Source organism: Microtus ochrogaster, chromosome 10 (assembly GCF_000317375.1).
Source record: "Microtus ochrogaster isolate Prairie Vole_2 chromosome 10, MicOch1.0, whole genome shotgun sequence".
Classification (NCBI taxonomy): Eukaryota; Metazoa; Chordata; class Mammalia; order Rodentia; family Cricetidae; genus Microtus; species Microtus ochrogaster.
Window position 1 is genome coordinate 73750750 of NC_022016.1, and position 21648 is coordinate 73772397.

At 46.0% G+C, this 21648-nt stretch overlaps 2 protein-coding genes across 3 annotated transcripts in view; one reads left to right on the plus strand and one right to left on the minus strand.

Moving 5' to 3' along the window:
* Window positions 1-13682, plus strand: part of Usp24 (ubiquitin specific peptidase 24) — a 144616-nt gene extending 130934 nt beyond the window's left edge. For both annotated transcript variants that reach the window (XM_005353499.3, XM_026782230.1), the window contains exons 60-68: window positions 630-751; window positions 1789-1902; window positions 3856-3921; window positions 5483-5549; window positions 6705-6783; window positions 8703-8778; window positions 10116-10202; window positions 10479-10589; window positions 11129-13682. In XM_005353499.3, coding sequence (XP_005353556.1) covers window positions 630-751; window positions 1789-1902; window positions 3856-3921; window positions 5483-5549; window positions 6705-6783; window positions 8703-8778; window positions 10116-10202; window positions 10479-10589; window positions 11129-11191 — 785 coding nt within the window. In that variant the 3' untranslated portion in view covers window positions 11192-13682. The remainder of the gene's footprint in view (window positions 1-629; window positions 752-1788; window positions 1903-3855; window positions 3922-5482; window positions 5550-6704; window positions 6784-8702; window positions 8779-10115; window positions 10203-10478; window positions 10590-11128) is intronic.
* Window positions 13683-15771: 2089 nt separating this feature from the next.
* Window positions 15772-21648, minus strand: part of Pcsk9 (proprotein convertase subtilisin/kexin type 9) — a 17193-nt gene continuing 11316 nt past the window's right edge. The window contains exons 6-11 of the mRNA XM_013348493.1: window positions 21208-21552; window positions 20232-20405; window positions 19872-20020; window positions 19186-19363; window positions 17284-17465; window positions 15772-15987 (exon numbers count right to left, since the gene is read on the minus strand). Of these exons, the coding sequence (XP_013203947.1) occupies window positions 15772-15987; window positions 17284-17465; window positions 19186-19363; window positions 19872-20020; window positions 20232-20405; window positions 21208-21552 (1244 nt within the window). The remainder of the gene's footprint in view (window positions 15988-17283; window positions 17466-19185; window positions 19364-19871; window positions 20021-20231; window positions 20406-21207; window positions 21553-21648) is intronic.

The window sequence follows — 21648 nt, forward strand, 5'->3', positions numbered from 1 at the left end:
TTTTTTTTTTTTTTTTTTGAGACAGGGTTTCTCTAGCTTTGGAGCCTGTCCTGGAACTAGCTCATATAGACAAGACTGGCCTGGAACTCATAGAGATCCCACCTGCCTCTGCCTCCCAAGTTGCTGGGATTAAAGGCCTCTGGGTGGTTTTTAGTTGAGGTTCCTTCTTTCAGGTGACCTTGTTTTGTGTCAAGCTGACAGCTGAGGTTGACTGGGACACTTGGTTGTGAGTGCAGTTTGTTTCCTATACCTGACTCATTCCTCTCAAAAGACAAAAGACTGCTGGTTGTGATAGTTCAGTTTACAAAAGAAGGAGTATATACCTATCTGCTTAGCATAATTGTTTTTTGCAAACAATTGCTTGAAGAACAGTGACTTGTCCAGTGTCTCTCTGGTAGCAGCTTTTAGTACTTTTTCATAGCTATAGCTGAGGTAAAATTTGAGAAAAAAAATAAAGGAAATTATCTGCCTAGCTCATTGGTCCAGTAGACGGAAGGATTGAGTTGTAAGAACACAGCAATTGTGTGTGTGAACCTGAGAGTTGCACTTTTTTGTGAACATGTGTTTCATGGAACATTTCCAAGTGAGACAAGTTGTGCTTTTGTGTTTTTTTCTTGGGTCTCCTAAAGCTCCTGGCATATTTAAACAACGGCCACCTATCAGTGTTGCTCCCTCAAGCCCTCTGCTGCCCCTCCACGAGGAAGTAGAAGCCTTATTGTTCTTGTCTGAAGGGAAACCTTATTTGTTAGAGGTATGTAATTGCTGTGCTGAAGACATTTACTTATGTTATTTTCTCCTATTTGAGCAAAATCCTTTTGTTGATATATTTTTCAAGTTACTCTGGTGAAAGGAAATACTGTTACGAGGAGAAATGCTTATTTTTTTATATGCATTTCAAAACACTAGAGATGAGGCATGGCTGGGTGGTAGAGCACTTGCCCAGTATATTCCATGTCCAGCACGGCATGGATAGATGGGTGAATTTGTCAAGTGGGCACTATTCATCTTCTCTCCATCCAAGAACTAGACTTCCATTCCAGCCCCACCAGCTATCCTTAAGGCCCAGGAGAAGCTGAATGAGAGTTCACCTTTGAAGTAATTTCATTATCAAAAAGTTTGTCCTCAGTCTGTCTGTCCCTGGTCCTAAAACACTGCAGCCTAAAAGCATGTGTATGTGAACCTTCCAAGTATGCTTGTCCCCGTGCCTGCACAACGTACACACAGGCTGGACTGTCCCCATGTCTGCACAGGCCATACACAGGCTGGACTGTCCTCGTGTTTGCACAGGCCATACACAGGCTGGACTGTCCTCGTGTTTGCACAGGCCATGCACAGGCCATACACAGGCTGGGTTGTCCCCGTGTCTGCATGAGGCACATGTTGTGTGCCTTATTCTTGGCCAGCTCTCCTTTTACCCAGTTACCTTCCTATGAATTCTGACTTCCATAATCTGATTTTCAATGGAGATGAGAACAACATATTGTAGTAGTTTTTTCATCTTTTTTGTTTAACTTTATTTTCTTATCATCAGCTATTACTTTGACCTCTCATGAGAATGCTTGCATTTGAAAATTGTTGAAGGTTAGTCCTCAGGAAATAAAAAGTGCATGTTTGTACAAGTCTGTATAAAATGACAGAGAGATCCAGATACGCTGAAATCCTTCCTTAGACCTCAAGCGAGAAACCCTGTTTTAGGACAATGTCATTGTTCTTAATTTCTGAAAAATTCGATGAAAGAACAGACTGCTGACTGTGGCTGTAGCTTACTCCTTTGTGTCCTCCCACCAGGTCATGTTTGCTCTGCGAGAGCTGACTGGTTCCCTCCTGGCACTCATGGAGATGGTGGTGTACTGCTGTTTCTGTAATGAGCACTTTTCCTTCACGATGCTGCATTTCATCAAGGTACAACTCAATCACCCTAGCCATCCCTGGTAGCATCCAGTCACCCTAGCCACCCCTGGTAGCATTCTGTGAGACCCTGGGAGAGCATTTTCTGGCTCCCAGGCAATTCTGATACATTTTTCTTAATTGTAAAAATAGTAAGTATTGTGCTGATTTTTAAAGAATTAAGAAAATAATTCCTAACTCCAATATTTAATGCTGACTACTACCAGGAACATCCTTTTAATTTATCCTCTGTTATATGTTTTTATTTTCTGTCTTTGTATTTTAATGTAATTGAGAGTTTTATGATTCTGTCTTCTTTGACTTGGTCATGTAATTTCCCATACTTCATCCTTTCATGTACCATAATTCACTTAGCCTTTTTCCTAGTAGTAAACATTTGCATATGGTTCAATTTTTAACTAATTAAGAATAATGTTTTACTAATATTAATGTTCTGGTGATCATTAGTAGATGAAATTGTTTCACAGCTGTAATTTCTTTACCTGCAGTGTCTTAAAAATCAAAAATAGGTTTCATGTCTTCTTGAACAGTGATATAATTAATTATAAGGCATTGATCAATATAGTAATCACTATCTCACCCACTGCACCTACTAATCACAAAAACTATGCCAAATGTACTACATTTAACTCGTATGATTCTCACGTAGTCCTATGAAATCGATGTGGTTCCCAAAACATGAAGCTGAGGCAGAGTAAGGCGCGTCATACAGTTAGCCAGTGACAGAGTAAGGCTTTGGGACTAAGAAGGTAGCTTGTACCTGTGTCTTTCGCTCACTGTTTTTCTAGATGTTACTAGAAAAGTGTTAAAGTCTACATGTCATTTTACTAGTTTTTGAATCTTTGAGTAATTATGCTTTTGATTCTCTTGGTGAAAAAAATGCACCCAAATAAGGCCAAAGTCTACTTTGACATGTCCTGCTGGCCATCCATAGGCCACTTCCACCCTGCCCAAGGAGCGTGTTTTCCTTTCAGGTTCTGTATGTGAAATCCACACGTATCTACTATTCCTACCCACAGAAGTTCTTTTGTGTAGTAGAATTACACACTCGTGTTTGTAATAGTGATCCACGTAGTGTTAACAAGGAGCAGGTACTTAGTGAGGCGTAGCTGTAGCTCTTAGTAAATAAAGGGTGTTCTGCCCTCCTCTTGTGTCTGCTTACTCACTGTATGGCTGTGAACCCAAGCATCTTCCTCTTCTACAAAACAGGAAGAAATAGAACTTGACTTCAAAGTTGTTGTAATCCGTGCAGCACTAGGCAAAGTGTTTTATAAATACCATTCCTGCCTCCTTGGAAGTCTGTTAATACTTCCAATATTGCAATATCCTTTCCCAACTTTCTTCTGCACAGGCTGAGAACCAAATATCAGTTTCCAGCACCTACACCAGGCGGTTTACAACTGCCTGTACTCCAGCTCCATGGAATTTTCAATGCCTTCTCCTAGCCTCTGTGGACACTCGCACACACATGTGCATACTTACACATAAATAAAAATAAAATTTAAAATGCATAAAGAGGTTTTATAAACCTTGTTTTCTTAGTTCATTTTAGCAGAGTTTTTTTCTGTTTCATACGCTGCCTTTTTAATATACTTCACTGAGAGCTCACCTCAGAGGTTTCCCTTTATTCTCTTTGCTACCAGCATCCTTTAGGAAACGAGCAGAGTGTGGATGGTACTGTGTAAGACCAGGGCTGCTTGTGACTTAGAATCTTCCATTTCACTTTCTCCCTCACTTTCCTAATAACATAAGTGTCACGGGATACTGAACTGAAAGAGCCTTAGGGGTTTATTTGGCCGCAACTAAGGATCTGGGAATTGAGGCCCTGAGAGGAGCTGACTTGACTAGTGACAGGCAGACAGTGGTAGAACTGGAGCTTGATTCCAGAACTGTGCTCTCCGCTGAGAAGTCACCAGAAGGTTTGTCCTGTCACAAAATTGTTTTCAGAACCAGCTAGACACTGCTCCACCCCACGAGTTAAAGAATACATTCCAGCTGCTGCATGAGATATTGGTAAGTCTCACATTTCTCTGCTGACTCGCTTGCGTTTACATGTTTACAAGTTCGCATGTGTTCATAAGCCACTAGTTCCTTACTGGGTTTTGTTCAGTTTGCCTGCGTTTACTGATTCTTCTTCATATCAGTCATGTGTCACATGCATTAGTGACTTGGAAAGGACCAGCGATGAAAGTCCTGGAGCTTTCAGTATCTTGAAAAAGCCGGGCAAAACCACAGGCAATTATAATCAGAGGAGTAATGGATGACAATTAACCTTTACAATTAACAGTTGTGTGATTCACTGTGCTTAACCCTGAGGGCAACACTCAGAAGTTAGCTGATGGGTTTGTAGGCATGACATTGTTGGTCATATCCTTTCTGTTAGGACAGAGGGTCTCTATGGATTTGACTGTGTGACTAAAGAAGAGAATGGAGCCATGTAGTAGAGCTTGGAGTGGGGGTGAAGTGGGAGAGAATGACAAAGACAGATTACAAAAGGCTTCTACTACCAATGCCAGGATACAGCAACTTCTTCCTGTAGGGCACAGGTTGGATTTAGTCAATTAATATGAATGGAAGTGATCAAACCATATTAGCTCCATTTCTTGCAAACACCAGTCATTAAGAGAAGTAACAACCATATGCTTCCTTGGATGTGCATGTAGCCTCCAGTTTCCCTTCACTCCTGCTTCCTGAAACATGCCTTTTTGCTCATCACCACATCTCCCAGCCTCTGCTGTCAGTCATGGTGAGCCTTGAAAATGCTTTAAGCAAAAAAAGGAAATGACTCATTTGCATAGCAAGACACCTTTGGCAATTATTTGAAGGAAGAACTAAAACAAGCAGGATTGGATATTGGGAGAACATCTAGGATCCTGGCAAAGAAAAGGCAGATGGTAGAAGGCCAAGAAGGAGCAGATCAGCTGGAAAGAGAGCTAATAAAATTTAATGATTTGAGTGAGTTGATGAGAGAGACTAGTCCAGGGCCTCCTAGGAAAGATTGTATCCCTTTAAAAACCTAGTGCAGAGGTTTGAAATGGCTTAAAATATAAAAATATATCATTGAAAATACATGATGGGTGTCATCTACTTTAAAAAAAAATTGTCTTTCTGATCTCTTTCTAACTTTTGACCCCAGTCCTTCTTTATAGACTTTGGGAAATGCTGTAGAGCTATGTATCATTGAACTGGGCTCAGCAGACCCAAGCAGTGGGCTATAGTGCACAGCACTTAGTGCCAATAACTAAAGATATAGCAAGAGCCTGAAGCAAAAATGCATTTTTGCTAAATAAATTAAAAATGATCCTGTGTCCTTAGGATCACAAACCATCTGTCTTCAGCCCTCAGCATAAAGTTGTTAGAAACACATATATAGAAAATGAATGGCTCTTAAAAATTTTTATATTTTGGTTTTGAATTAGAGATGTGTTTGAGATGCTTAGTGATATCATAACATCCCTTAGTGTTTGGGCCCTGTTGTAGAAACTAGCTTCTTGAGTAGAGCTGTGGGGAACACCAGTAACTTCTGCACAGGCTGCTGCTCTCAGTTGCTAACTTTGTCTCCTTCCTCTGACAGGTCATTGAAGATCCCATACAAGTAGAGCGAATCAAATTTGTATTTGAGACAGAAAATGGATTACTAGGTAAGTATGCCAGCTAAGGAACAAGTGCCTTATTATAAATAAGCTCTGTTCCAGCAGGCATGGCCCCTCTGCTCTCCCTGACTTAGATGACCTCTCCATTAGAAGTCTTCTTATTGTCACTGGGCTCCTCATCCTGACCAGGAGACTGTCCTTCCACTCAGTATGGTACAATCTAGGGTTTGTTCCCAAGTCAGGGAAGGTTCAAGAATACTATAAAGTTTTCTAAGAGCTAAGGAGGTTTTTCTGGTGACAGAAATCTTTTCCTTCCCCAGCAGCCATGGAAAGAAAAACTAACACCTTAGACCTAAGTATTGTCAGATACATGAAGTATGATTGTCATTTGACCCACATGTCCATTGTCTACCATGTTGTGTGTCTGGATTTTGTTTTGTAAAAATCTGAGTTAGTTTTAATACACTGCCTTAGAAATAGTTCAGTAAAATTGTCCTTCATCACAGATACTTTGAATTCTGTTGTATACCATCATGGCACACATAACGTATCTATCACTGATTATATCTAACATAGGGTTACATAAGATATGTCACTATGGCTGGTATAGCTGTTCTCCTTTGTATATGTTCCCCTGATCTTTACAACAATGACCTCACCTACAAAACATTTCTCAGAATATATCCCCATCCTCAAGCAGCACATGGCAGCATTAATAGGAACCTAAGAGCCACCATTTAAGGCAGAAAAGAGCTACAAGCTCAAAGGTTTCTAAGCCCCAGTTTGGGGTAGTGTACTGTAATCATAGCATCAGCCATACCAGGTCCTCTGGAATCTAAAAGCATAAACACATGACAAGTAAGAATAAGTATTTATTTTTAAGTTGCTAAAAGAGAAAGTAGGAAACATTTGTTACATAGAACTAATATAAATTTCCATTATCAAATGATAGATAGTTGTAACTGTTCTTGTCTGGGTAGCCGTATGGGGGAGTTTTGAATACCATCCGGTTGAAGTTGTAGTTCTTCCAGTTCTACTACATACAGCTGTGTTCTCAACACAGTAAAACACTAGAATCTGCGTGGTTCTGTTGAATAGGTACTTGTCTCCTACCCACTTATCAAACTTATTTCCAGAACAAGAGCATCTCTATTACTTGAGCCTCTCCAGGCCTTCCTGTTAACGCATCTTGTCTTCCTCCAGCGCTAATGCACCACAGCAACCATGTGGACAGCAGTCGTTGCTACCAGTGTGTCAAATTCCTTGTCACTCTTGCTCAGAAGTAAGTACAGACTTAGAGTTCAGAGGACATGGTTTCACTGTGGTGTGGGAACTGCCTTGTTTTGGGGGCCTGAGAGAATCTCACAGATTTGGGGTCATGCTTGCTTAGGAACTTGCTTAGGAACTACGGGACCCTATTCAGATTGTCTCCCCAAAGGAAATGAAGGGGGAATGTTAGAAAAGTAATAGATGGTCCAGAATTTCAAAAAGGAGAAAAGGGGGATCCCCTGGCCTTATATCAGAAGGGTAAGAATCGAGTGGGTTTGAAAACCTCGGGAACATTTGGTGAGCTTTCCCAAAGTTGCTTTCATTAACCAGCAGCTCCTTGAGCCCAAAGTCCCTAATTTGAATGTCTCTCAAGAGACAGAATTTTGTCACCTGAATCAACAGAGCACTTACAAACCTCGATTCTATGCCAGGTGTTTTGTTTTCTCTGCTTCATGATCCTTAAAACAGCCTGGATTTGGGGAGATGCCGGATCACAGATGGTTTGAGTGGCACACCCACCATCTTAGACCTAAACTTAGACTTGGAGGTTGACCTCACAGTGAAGGTACTTTCTAACCATGACACGATAGACAGTACATGTTACCTTGACCTTGCTGAATATACACAGTCCGTGCAGTTCAGTGATGGAGGCTCCTCTGTGTTGGTAGAAGGAACGAACCAACTCCCACAAGTTGTTTTCAGGCCTATACTTGTGTGCCATGGCACGTACATAGTAAATAAATAATTGAAAAATTTTTAAAGAAAACTTGTACTTATCACCATCCATCTCTAGATCCCTTCATCTTCCAAAACTAAAACTCCGAACCCCCACTGAATACTGGCACCCTATTTCCTTCTTCCCTGAGCCACTGGCAGTCATTCTAATTTCTGCCTTCATGAATTCGGCCACTCTGGGTACCTCATAACTACCTTGCTTGACTTAGTGCAATATCTTCAAGGTTTGTCTGTGCTCTAGTTAGAACTTCCTTCCTTTTGAAGACTGTTACTGTAGTTATGTGCCACATTCCATGTGTCATTCTTTAGTTGATGTTGGGAACTTACAGTGGTGCTAATCTAACCTGGTGTCGTCCATAGTCAAACAAGGTCAGTGACTTTAGTAACTGTATTGTATATGCAATGAATCATCTTTTTTTGTCGCATAGAAATATTCTTAGACTTATATCAGAATAAGACTTAGACTTGTATCAGAATAAGAATGAGAAGTTTATGGGGCTTAATCTGTTGTGCTTGAACTTCCTAAACAGAGAATTAGGGTAATTTGAAATAGTGTATTTTTCTAGAGGACATAATACTCTGGATACACAGGTGTTATCCTACCACAACTGCAGGTCCCTTGATTAGACTTGATATCAGCATGTCAAAATGGTTGTTTCCAAGTAGTGCTGGGACCAATGGCATTTCCCTACCAGCAGCTACATGCTGTCAGTGTCTTCACATGTCCTGTCTGCACACACCACAGCAACATCATCTTCAGGGCTGTCTTCTAGGAAGGACAGTGATAGAGGAAGCCAAGTAGAGTGAAGATGAGGAGAGGCGCTCCCAAGCATGCTTTAAAAGGGTTCCCCCAAAAGTCTCATTCTCCCTTCTAACACAAAATTAAAGCTTAGTTTGATTATATAAAAAGATTACGTATTAAATATACAGTTTATTAATAGTTGGGTGGGTTTGTTTAGTTTTCCAGCTCTGAACTTTAGCAGGGCTGTTGATAAGAGTTAGAGATAGTGAGACTAGGCACTGTATTTGCCTTTGCTGCCTTTTGGAGTTCAAACAGATGATGGTCTTTACTGTCCAGTCATAAAGGGAAAATTTAGTCTTAGTAAAAGTGGCAGTCATGTTTCAAGTACAAATGTAGTTGAACAAGAATATTTTTAAAGAAGTATTTTGACTTGTAATAATATGCTTGGTCACCAGGTGTCCTGCTGCTAAAGAATACTTCAAGGAGAATTCCCATCACTGGAGTTGGGCTGTGCAGTGGTTGCAGAAGAAGGTACTAGAATTCTGAGCTTTCCCAGCTCTATAGCATAGGCTCTAAAACGACACCTTACCTGGAAAAAGATTTTTTCCTTAAACTGACTCATAGAATGATCTCAAGATACTTTGAGATGTCAAATATTTTTTAGATCAATTTTATTATTGTTATTATTTTTATTGTGTGTATGGGTGCCCACATACACACGCACACATGCACGCTAGTGCCTATGGAGGTCAGTTATATCAGATCCCCTGGAGCTGGAGTTGTAGTCATTTGTAAGCTGTCTGACATGTTTGCTAGAAATCTCACTTGGGTCCTCCATGAATGGAATACATGCTCTTAATCACAGAGTCATCTCTCTAGCCGTTCAAACATTTCTTTAGTCAGTACATACGTGCATGTATTAAAGTTATGTCTTAATATGATTATACCCTCTCCCCCACATCTCACAGGACTTTGGGTTTTTTGTTGTTGTTGTCAAGATTTTATTTTTATTTATGTACATCTGTGTGAGTATATGTACATGCTTGTAAGTGCCCGTGGAGACCAGAAGAGGGTGTCACATCCAAACTTCGGCGATGCTAGGATCCAAACTTCACTACTGAGCCATCTCTCCAGCCCCAAAGGTTTATGATCTAAGACATGCCTCCAAGTGGATAACAGTACCTAGCCTATATATGCTATTTTTTTTCTTTTAGATACATACAACTAGGATAAAATTTAGTTGGATATTTGGCATAGTAAGAGATTAATGATAATAATGATAAAATGGAGACAGAATATCTTAGAAAAATGATAACAGTGTACTGTAATCAAAGGATCTATACTGTACTAATGCATCTCGTGGAGGTGGGAAATGATGTGACGTATGTATGAAGAGATGGGTGGTATAAGAAGGCCATATGTTACCAGTGGAGAGATGCTTGAGCCATTAGCGCATAAAGGGTAGAAACCTGGCTGGACAAGTGGCTATGTCTGGAGTGACAGTGAGACAGTGCAGGCTTTCATCACAGTACTCACACCGGCACACAGTTTGACTTATTTTTAGAACTCTCCTTTTAATATGTTTGGACCGTGGTTGTTCACAAATAACAAAGTATGGGAAACACATCCATGCATAAGGGGGCACTGCTTAACATCTGTCTTAACTCCGGAGATGAAAAGTTGGAGGCTGGTGCTCCGATTAAGAAGCATTATCTTCCTGTTGGAAACTGGGGGATAGTCCCCCATGATAATTGAGGTGGTAGAAGTCTAAGTAGACTTGTACCTTTGGCTGCTAGACTCCGGTGTGTAAGGTAGGACTGTGTACTCATGGGGCTTACTTGTCACCTCTGCTTGGCCTTTTATCCCAGATGTCAGAGCATTATTGGACTCCACAGAGCAATGTCTCTAACGAAACCTCAACTGGAAAAACCTTCCAGCGAACCATCTCAGCTCAGGTGAGGGGTGTCTGCTCTGGCCTGCTTTGAAACCCTTTTGCCAGGTTCTTAAAAACCACAGCTCAGGAAAGAGATACAGAAGCAGCCTTTGGGTTTTTGTATGAACATGAGCTGGTGTTCTCAAACCCAATGGGAATAGATCGCTTGTCTGAGAAAAGCGCTGCTGCAGGTTGTTGGGCAGGTCTCCCAGGACAACGGCTTGTGGATGCTTTGGCAATGTGGGGAAAGTGCTGTCACTGGTTGCTACTTTATCTTCTGGTGTTTGAATCTCTACAGGACACATTAGCATACGCCACAGCTTTGTTGAATGAAAAAGAGCAATCAGGAAGCAGCAATGGCTCAGAGAGCAGCCCTGCCAACGAGAATGGAGAGAGACACTTACAACAGGTACAACAGGAGCCTGTCTTTGGCTGAAGGGACATTTGCTCCTAAGCATCCCAAAGATCAAGAAAGAAGAGACCCTGCTCCAGAGAGTGGGGATAAATATAGACCAGCTCAGCCCTAGTTCAACTAGGTCAGTCCCCAGGCATGAGATTACAGAACCCAATTGTAGACTCAGGAACAACCCAGCAGGGGTAGTGCCTGGCATGAAGTAAAGTGTCACTGGTGTCCAGTTCCCCCACCCTTTTTCCATTGCTCAGTCAGTCCAAATATAAGTCTGCCTGTGTGGGTGTAGAGAAGAAAGTGTAGCCTGAGGCCAGTCCAGGGGTTCTTTTAGTGACTGAGTAAGACCATACAAATGCACATGTTTTGCATAATCAGAAATTGCCAGAAGAGTAATAACATTGTGTTTTATTACCTTCTAATAAGCAGAACTAAGTTGCTCAATGAGGATATACTTAAATTACAGACCACAAGTAAGGAAGTCAGTGTGGGAAACTCTTCCTAACTTTAATTGGAACCTTAACTTCCTTTCTTTGCCTTAGGGTTCAGAATCTCCCATGATGATTGGTGAATTAAGAAGTGACCTTGATGATGTTGACCCTTAGAGCAGTGTGCCCAGATGGGAAGCTCAGCACCTTTTAGAAACCAGAATCTCATCCTTGAAGCCCTTACAAGAGCCTGGAGTTTGAACCAGGAGTGTGATGGACGACCATGTGTTCTGAAGGGAAGCCTTCTCTAGTCACTAGAAGGTTGAGAGCTGCTTGGCAGTGGGAGAATCCTGGCATGTGGACCAGCTGTCCCTGGATTATATGTGCACTGACACTTCAGGAAATAAAGCAGGTGGCAAACTTCTGATACATGAACATAGAGAGTGAGAATGGAGGGATAAAGCTACAGTTTTCTCTGTGTTGGGGGGCTATTAGGGGAGGATCCTTTGGTTTTTATATTTTTAGGTATGTGAGGGAAATTTTTAATCTGCAGTAACATTGAATAGGAATATCCAATTTAGAATGATGTAAAGATATGTGGTAAAAGTCCTTTCATTGTAAAATAGTAATTGAATCTGGTTTACACAGACCTTTGTATTTAATATGTCTCCCTCTTTGTACAGAATCTCTGGTTTTGTCTAGTTAAGAGCCCTCAGCATAATCTTAGATCTTGATGACATGTTACTAGTATCAGAAATTGTGGCATTATTAAGCTCTTTAAGGTATTTTCTGATTCAAGATTGAAAAGAGCAATAATTGAAAACAAAACAAAAAAGCTATGTTCTCTAGAAGTATAGGGTGCATTCTTTGACATCAATCACTGAAAAGTGATGGGTTGTTCCCAAAATAAAATTTTAAAACAACAAAATTAAAAGCACTTTATAATTTTATTGAGTTTGACTTCATAAAATTACCTTTTTAATGCTCGGAGACATATTGAATAAACTAGTCTTAAGTCATGTGATCTGCAATCATTTGTTTTTACTTAAACATGATTCCTGTGGCCCTTGTAGCGATTGTATATTGAGTTAAATACCTAAGCTGGGAGCTGCTGCTTTGTGAAATTGATCATAATTTTACTACAGAGAAAGAATCCAAGACTTTGTTTCTCCTTGACATGACTGATACTGAAAAGGCAAGATTTAAAACTTACTTTCTCTGAAATAACTAAAAAAAATAATTAGATACCATCCATTTCGTTGTGTTTGCCAACATGGTATCAGTCACTCATTCAGGCTGGGGTTACACAGCCATTTCCTGTGCTCTTTTCATTTTGTATTTTGAATTGCTCAGTTTCTTCCTTGTGTCACCTTTAGTTACATGTTCTGCCTTATTTTCCACTTGCCATGCACAGAACTAAAGGAGCCTCTGGAGGTGCCAGGCTGCCACTGTCAGCTAGATTTGCCAAGTCAGAGAGGCACAGCCAGCCCCTAAGTGCCTTTTTGGTTACTTTTGCATTGTGGGGACACGTGGTAGGCAGGTGGCATTCCGTGCTGTGTGCTTCAGGGACCCTTCATTCGCTGTTCACAGGCCAGTGCCAGCTTTGGTCACTCACAAAGAAGGATAGGCTAGCATGGAAGAACAGAGCTGTGTCCTCAGGGAAACAGAGGCAAGTGGCAGATTTGGTCAGGTTCTGGTGTTCTTACAGTTTTTGAATGTGAAGGTCTAAAATTGATTTGAATGCCTGAACATCCATGTCCCACTGTTCCCTTCCGACTCACCATCTCTTCACACCCGTGCTTGCAGAAAGATTGTGTGGACATGTATTGAAATGCTGGCGATGGTACCAATGGGATATCTCTGCCGGCAACTGCACTCAGGAGCCCGAATTCAGGAGTGAAATTGCCACTTCTAGTCAGTCCCCTTATTTCCTATGGAAACGACGCCTTCTGCCCCTGCACCTGCTGTCCTTACATAAAGCTGCGTCAGGATCGCCGGCACTGTACACTTTGGTCCATCTTCTTCCCGTGTTGCTGCATTGAGCATCTTTTCCACGTTACCAGTAACCACTTGATTTCTGACAGCTGCAGTCCACTAACGTATGAGGACTTTTTAAAATGTAGTGCACAAAGTGACAATTATGGCAAGCTTGCCTTGGAAGAGTTGTCCTTTTTACTGCCAATTTTTGGATGAAGATGTTTTTATAATCTTTTACAGTGGTCCGCAATCAAGCAGGAATTGCACAATTGACTCAACGCTGTGTGTTCTCAAGAAGCTCTTGCAGTCCAGGCTGACCTCAGGACTGCTCTCCTGCTCCTAAGGCATTCTGGGACAGACAGATGAGCCTCCCACAGGAAACTTGCCTGTAGCTCCCCAGGTGGACGCTCATGGTTGCCAGCAGCTAGTAGCCGCAAAACCCAGAGCTCGAGCCACAAGACTCACCTGGCTTGCCCCACCCTCCCTGCTAACACCCAGCCGTGTGCAGCATCTTTTGAGCTTGGAACAAGCAGACTGGAATTTTCCTCTGCTACCTCTTGTGTACAAAATCTTGTTTATAAAATTTCAAAAGGAAGTAGATAAACTAGGGAAGACTCTGGATTCAAAATTTGGTTCATGTGTGGTGGAGTTCTTAGCTTCTAAGAGTAGGAAATAAATTTTTCAAAAATATAGAGTTGGGGTCTCACAGACATTTTTCTCTGAATGTCACACGGGCTGTGGGAGGGACACTGGGGAGCAGCGTAGGTGGCCTTCGCTGATTTTTCTTTCCAAGATCTCTGTGCACCACTTGGACAGGGAAAGCAATGATGGGCTCAGGACCTGTATCCTCAGCTTTCAGAAGGAGTCTCAAGCTAAGTTTCCTGCTCTGGTCAGTCATTCCTGGTGGCCTACATTGTTCACATGGGTCCCATCCCCGTAGTACTACATGTTCCACTCCCTGCAGGCCAAGCCCTTCCTCCCAATCCTTGGTGAATGCCTGCCAACCATCTGTCCACGTGTGGCTCTCTGACCAACCAGCATGTGGTCCTTTGCCATGTAGGGGACAGCAGAGATCTCAGCTGGGCTGAAAGCACAAGTACCAGTGGCTCTGGTGCCAAAACACCATTCTGACATTTGAGCCATTAGCATCCGTCAACTAGAGTGCTTTCCACACATGACACTAAAGTTCAGAAAACAGTTGAGAGATTTTTGGCAGATCTGTTTGCTATATAGACGTAGACTTTGCTTAAGACAGTGATATCAAGAGATATCACTGGATGAGGGCGATGTTTGCACATTACACACTGGGAAGAGATCTGAGAGCATGCTTCACTTCAGATCAGGAGCAACCATGGTCTGCCTGAGAAACACCCACAGACTTGGGGGCGAATGAGTCCATATACTCTGCTGCGCCCTGTACCTTCACTGGGTAGAGATGGATGAGGTGTTGGGAACTGGGCGTGCTGGTGGGCAGGAGCCACAATAATCTAGGATGCCCAAGGGAACCAGGTTCTCCAAGACAAAGTACCAGGACTCTGAGGAGTCAGGAGGCTACAGGAAGACAGTTACTGCGTTCCTAGAATGGTCACAAGGAGAGCGTTCCCATTACAGGCCTGTGCACACCAGCACCCAGCAGATGGTTGTGCTTGGTAAGCAGGCAGTCCCTTAGACAGTCGGGTGCAGGTAGTCACATCAGCTGCTTTTATTCTGAAAACTCACCACATAATAAAAACTACAAAACGCGGAATAAATATCAAGTTACAAAAGCAACACGAGGAGGGAAAGCTTACTGTAAAAGGAGACGAGGCTGAGAGGATGGAGGTGGTCTTGTCATCCTGTGTGGCCTTGGCACAGTCATTCTCCTCACAGGCCACGTGAGTGGGGCTGTGGCAGCCATGGGAAGGGCCTGTGCCCTACGGAGCAGTCCAAGGACAAGCTGCTGAAGCACAGACTGTCCTCTTGTCTCACGTGTTTCAGAAATAGGGTGCCCAGCCTGGTACTCCCAAGAGGCATAGCTTCAGGGCCAGCCACTCTGGATTTATATCCTGACACCACTGGCTGTGTGACATCACCAGGCACTCCCCTCCCTGATCCTGTCTTCTTCCTCCAAAGAGCAAGGCTGCCAGTCTTTCCGGTGCGGGGTAGTAGTGGGGATGGGGTGAGGTGGGGTAAGCACCATGTGGCTCTCAAGTGCAAAGTCAGCTGGGAGCTTACAGCCAGTTAGCCTGAGCAGGGCCAAAGCCTGGGGTACAACAGATGATGACATCTGGAAGATGTCCATGGCCTCACAGTTGGATCCACTACTGGCTAGATTTCTTCATCACCCCTAGATGTGTGCAGAACTGATCCGAATTTAATCAGGGATTCCAAAATAGTATCTCCAATGTGAGCAGGCTGTAAGGGGTCTCAGCAACTTTCACACTCAATTCCCCAGTCTGGCACTTGGTCCCTGAACCTCTTCCAAGGGTTTCCCTCATTACCTTCCCACAGGATAAATATACCCTGGAAGCCTGAGGACTGAATTCAACCCTTGCAGCAAGTGCGTACAGGCTCTGGTAACTAAAGCAGCTGGCCGAAGCCAACCACAACCTCTGATGGCAGAGTGCCAAGCACAGGCCCCACGATGAGGGAGGGGCTTCCCTACACATACACCAGGAAGGGGTATCCAGGGTGAGACATCAAGTTCTCCCAGACAGATTCTCTCCACCCATGGCCAGCCACAGGAGAGCCAGGCAGGTATATCTGCACCCAGCGGCAGGCACCCTCCCTGCCTGAGACTGTCACTGGTGAGCCCACAAAGCCTTGGCTGAAGGCCGACTCCGGCAGCAGATGGCAGCAGCTACTGTGGCTTCCTTGCTGGTCCTGCCTGCTGGATCAGTGTCACGAATTTTTGCCACACATGTGTTGTCCACAGCATAGGCCCCCAGAGTGTTGGATGCCCCAGGGAGAACATTGCATCCAGTCAGGGTCCAGCCTGCCTCACAGGCCACGGTGACCTGCCAGAGTCCAGAGGAAGAAAGCTTGTGTCTGGGACTTGGGGGCTGTCAAAACTCCACAGCCTCTCAGACCCAGCCAGATAGGGTGACACCCAACAGAAACCAACACACACTCCTTCCAGGACAGCTAACTCGGCCTCCTTCACGTCCTCAAAGTCAGCACCTCTGCAGGCTTCCATCCCATTTAATGCTAACACCAACTGTTGAGAGGCTCAACGGAAACCTCAAACCCATCCTTCCTCCTCACCCACACCCATCTCCAGACCTGCAGTCTCCCCGCATCTCCCACCCCAGCCTAGGCTCTCGCCTCCTAGGCTGGGCCAACTGCATGTTTCCTGCCACCTCTGCCCAGTGCAGTGACTGTGCCTGGTCAGCCCCCAGGGCAGAGCACACTCAGCCTTACATGGCTGCATCACGCAGCAATCCCTAAGGTCTGACTGGTGCTTTAGCCCCCACCCCATCCTTCCTCCACACCTCTGAGTCCCACCCTGCCCTACTGGCCTGGATGATCCTGTCACTCAAGACATTGCTGTCACCCTTCTTGGCCTTGGCTGTTTCCTCTGCCAGAAACATTGTTCCTGATGAAGGCTCCATCCCATCCCATGGGTGCCTCAACCCCACCACTCCTCCTGCTCCATCCTACTCCATCTTATCCTCCTGGTACTCTGTAACTTTGTTTACTGTCCTCTTCCACCAGAATGGACACTCCTGGTGCGCTTAGCTGGAACCTAGTCTAGGACCAGTAGAGAGGCAGCCACAGGGTACCTATGCTCACTGTAGATAAAGTGAGAACTGAGATTCCCCTCAGCGCATCTTCCAGCCCCACTCGGCCCCGCTCCACAGAGCCTCCTGTCTCAGGCTCCAAAAGGCCAGCTGTCAGGCCTCAGGGCCTCTTCCCAGGGCTCTTCCCTCAACCTTCAGTTAGCTGTCCCTGAGTCAACCTGCATGGCTCTGTGTCCAAACTCTGCAGAGTCCCTGCCCCAGCTGCCTCCCAGCAGCCTTAATAATGGCTGGGTCAGAAAACGCTCAGGCACTGTGTTTCTTTCCCACTTCCCATGGTCATGCATGCTTTCGAAGAGGAGAAGGGTGAATAACGAGCCTTGCTTATCTGGACAAGAGCGAAACCAGCCCTGCCTGCCATGCACAAACACACACATACTGTCCGTACCACAGTAAAAACTGCCTGGCTCACTCGCCACCTACCCTGACACACAATAGCACTGGGTACCAGCAACACAGGACAGGTGGCAGCCACCCCATGAGACCCAGGTACCCCGTCACCGCCAACCCCTTCACCTGCTCTGCAGGACCTGAGATCCCATGCTCCTTGATTTTGCACTCCAGGCCTGGGGCATGGCAACAGGAAGCGTGGACGCTGGCCTCCTGGTGGCCAACACACTGGCCAGGCCGATGTCTGGATCTCAGCACAGCCTGCCGCAGGACACCGGTGTCTTCCACCTCCCAGTGGAAGCTGCAGCCTAGAACAGAGGGCATCCAGCTCAGACACTGGGGTTTTGTGAACCTCCTGTCTTTCTGTCTACTTACTTCAGCGCAGAGTAGAAGAGATGTTGCTGGCTTAAGCAACAGGATTCCTGGATTGTCACTTCTGCCACTGACCATCTGGGTGGCCTTGGCAGAGCCATTCAACGTCTTGGAGCCTTGCTTTCTTAAGAAAAGCATGGTCGGGGGCTGGAGAGATGGCTCAGTGGTTAAGAGCATTGCCTGCTCTTCCAAAGGTCCTGAGTTCAATTCCCAGCAACCACATGGTGGCTCACAACCATCTGTAAAGAGGTCTGGCGCCCTCTTCTGGCCTTCAGGCATACAGACAGAATATCGTATACATAATAAATAAATAAATAAATAAATAAATAAATAAATAAATAAATAAATAAATAAATAAATATTTAAAAAAAAAAAAGAAAAGCATGGTCTTCTCACCCAGAGAAGGGGGCTGGGGGACAGGACAGGGCTCCTCAGCCTGAGATGCTCAGAGCCTCTGAGTTACTTCCCCAGCTTACCACCAAAATTTAAGGCATGAACCCAGATCTGCCTGGGACACCTACAGACCCCCTCTGGTCTTGGAACTAAGGGACACTACCAGATAGAGGTCACATTCAGCTATACCAAGCCTCAGTTTCCCTTTTGTAACATTGCAAGCAGAAGAATCTAGGCAGTATGTGTAAAGTCCCCGCATAGAAGGATACACAGCAAAGACTGCATATTACAGAGTCCGGGACTGGAGGACCCTGTATCCTGGCTACAGGACCTCAGAAGAGCCGCTCCACCTGGAGGGGCAGCTTCCTTCACTGGGGAGTGCAGTTCTGCTAGGTTGCAGATAGAGAAGGTCAAAGGCTTTCACTGCTCCAGACCTGCCCTGGGGCTTAGCTGTTGACACTCCCAAAGCCAAGAGAGCCCAGTACAGAAGTACAACCAACATGGTTAGGGAGCCTTGCCTAGTCCAGTCTGCAGTCACCCACTGGCCTCATCTGCCCCCTGCACATCCATTCTGTGCCAAAGCTCGGCCCACCCCACCCTTCACTCTGGGACCTTTAGTGGCTTCCCCAGCCTGTAGGCCACTGGAATCTGTCCCTGAGCAAGCAATTCCCAGGGACCCCTTCATGTGCTCCACACATGTGGTTCACACACGTGGTCCACATTCTCTATCCACACGGGATTGCTCAGCCTCCTGACCTGAGAGCCACCAACCCCTAATGGCACTCAACCTGTGATTTCTACCACTGCCTGGGCATGTTTCTGGCTCCCTCGCCCAGAGGCGGGGCAGTGAGATGACAAGGACAGCTAATGTACCTTGTCCCAGCACCAGGCTAACATGCTTGGCATGCATCCTTGCACTTCGTGGTGAAGAAACCAAGCACGGGGCTGATAAAGGGCTTGATCCCACTGCCGAGTGCCAGAATTCCAAGTGAAGTCGCCCCCTTGGAGACAGGCCTTAGAGCCTTCCCTTGGGTGACACTAGGCCCCCTCAGCCTATGCATCATCCTACCCAGCCATAATCACCCCCGAGGAGGCACTGCCTCCACCCCTTTCTTGCAGAAGGAAACCGAGCAGGAAGAGGATTGCACTACATGGAAGCAAAGCTTAAGAAGGGCCCTGGGTCTCGGGCTCTAGAGGACCAGGCTCTGGAGTCAAGCGCTTAAAAACACAGCCTCTTTCTCCCAGCTTGCACTGGACTCCTACCTGTGAGCACATGGTCCTTCCGGTGGCAGTGGACATGGGTCTCCAGGCTAGCTCTGGCAGCAGGGGTAGTGTGAATGCTACAGTTGGCACGGGGAAGCAGGCAGCACCTAGCGACAGCATAGACACCCTCACCCCCAAATGCATTGAGGGCCTTGCAGACCTGCTGGCCCCCTGTGGTCTGAGGGCCACAGAAAAACAAGAACCAGTCAGAAAGAATACAGGGCTAGGACAAAGGTACAGGGACACCTAATTGGGACCCTGGGAACCCTCAGCATTATCCTTATCCCCACGGCTATAGAGACAAGGAGCTTGCCAGGCCCCAGACTGTTCCATCTCCAGGTAGCTCCATCATAAAATTTCCAGACACCGAGACTCTGCTTCCAAGTGGAGACAATGGGCGGCTGACATAGCAGCTCCAGCCCCAGCTAGGAAGTTGTCACAGAAGCTGTCCCTAGGACCCGGCATCTGCATACCCCTTACCCCAGCTCCACAGACCAGCACAGTGAAGCAGCTCTTAAAATGTTCCATCACCACAAGGCCCTGACTGCATGCCCAGTGGGCACTGCTCACCCTGGATGTGGATCTCTGACCACGCCTTTAAGCCTGAAGATGGGACCAACCAGCTGCAGCTGCTGAGGGCCAGGACTGGTGGGGGATAGACAGACGCATGCACAGGGCCAAGGTACCTCTATCCGATCACCCCGTCGCCTCCCGCTCCTGGAGAAGCTGGAACAGCTCAGCAGCTCCTCTTCTGGGGCACAGTGGGCTGCAGCAGTTGCCGTCCGTGTGGGCCCCGAGTGTGCTGACCACACCGTCCGGCAGAGCAGCTGCCCGCCTGCAACAAGTCCTAGATGAGCAGGGTTTTTTGGAATGCTGACAGCAGGAAAGAAGGGCCTTCAAGCTCACTGTTTTCCCATGGGAATACCATCGTGGAAATGTCATCAAGCCCTTTCAAAGCTTCTGCTGTTAAACTCTCGCTAAGGAAAGAAAACCCTCTTGTGAGAACCAGGAAGGGGACAGCGTGCCCTCCTTGCCACCCTGCTCACCTGTCCCATGAGTGCTGGGGGGCAGTGTGGCCACCAGGTTGGGGGTCAGCACCTCCTGGTCCTCAGGGAACCAGGCCATGTTGATGACATCTTTGGTGGAGAAGTGGATCAACCTCTGCCGCAGCTCAGCCAAGGTGAGCTCCGGCTCCAGGGTTAGCATCCTGGCTACGATGCCTGGGGGTGCAGAATGAGAGAAGGTGGCCTGACCCTCGTTCCCAGCCATAGGACTCCTGCCCAGGTGTACACAAAGGAACAAACACTTGAATGCACACACACACACACACACATTTCATGTACACATGCACACACATATAAAACCTACTCCTCTGGGAATGTAAACGCCTGCAATCCCTCACTCGGTGAAAAGTTGGATGAGAAGACATCCTCTCCTGCCTATGGGCCTTGGCAACTGCAGGCAGTTGCTAGGGGAAGCCGTCCATCAAACCCTACATCAAACTTCCCTCCTCCAAGGAGGTCTCCTTGACCTCCAGGCTGTACAGGTGCCTCTGTGGGACTCCAACAGCCCTGACTGCTTTCTCTTCCATTGGTTTGTGCAGCCTGGTATATTCCCAGTGTTCTTCGGGACATTGCGATAATTTGATTCTTAAATATCCCTCATCTCCCCCAAAAAAAACCCCGGAAAAACGTAAATGTTGAAGGCTTGGTCATCGGAGGAGAAGATGTGTCCTAATAGAAATAGTCATTGGGGTGTGTCATAGTCAAAAGCCCTCTCTGCTTTCCAACCACATGAGGAGAGCAGTCTTGCTCTGCCGCATACTCCCCACCATGGTGTGCCCTAAAACAAAAGTGCCAAGCGGCCATGGGGTGAACCTTCTGAAGTTACAATCCAAAATAAACACCTCCTCCTCAGACACACTGACAGAGAGCTGCTCACCACAGGCACCCTTGGGCTCAGACTATCGCAGAGGGTCAGGGTACAGATCCATGGCGGCAGGATGGCGGGGTGGTGACTCACCAGCCACATGAGCGGCAGCCTGTGATGTCCCACTCTGTGACGTGAAGCATGTGCTGCAGTCACTGGAAGCACCAATGATGTCCTTCCCGGGAGCAAAGAGGTCAACGCAGCGACCAAAGTTGGTCCCCAAGGTCCCCAGGGTGACTGGCTGGTCCTGGACATTGGTAGCCCCAACTGTGATGACCTGGCAAGGTGAGGAGGTGGGTGGCAGAGAAAGATAAGGGCCACAATGGGGATAGGAAGATCTTGCCTCTGGACTAGCCAACTCAAACGCCCCTTTGTGTGCCGATGAAATGCCGTCCCCCATGAGAAAGGCAGCTCCTGGGGGGAACGCTGGCATTTCGCCTTGGCCAGAGATCCCCACCATGTGCCAGACCCCATTCCTGATTCCCTGTGGAGCCCATGTTGTAATAAAGAGACTGAAGAGGCCGGGCGGTGGTG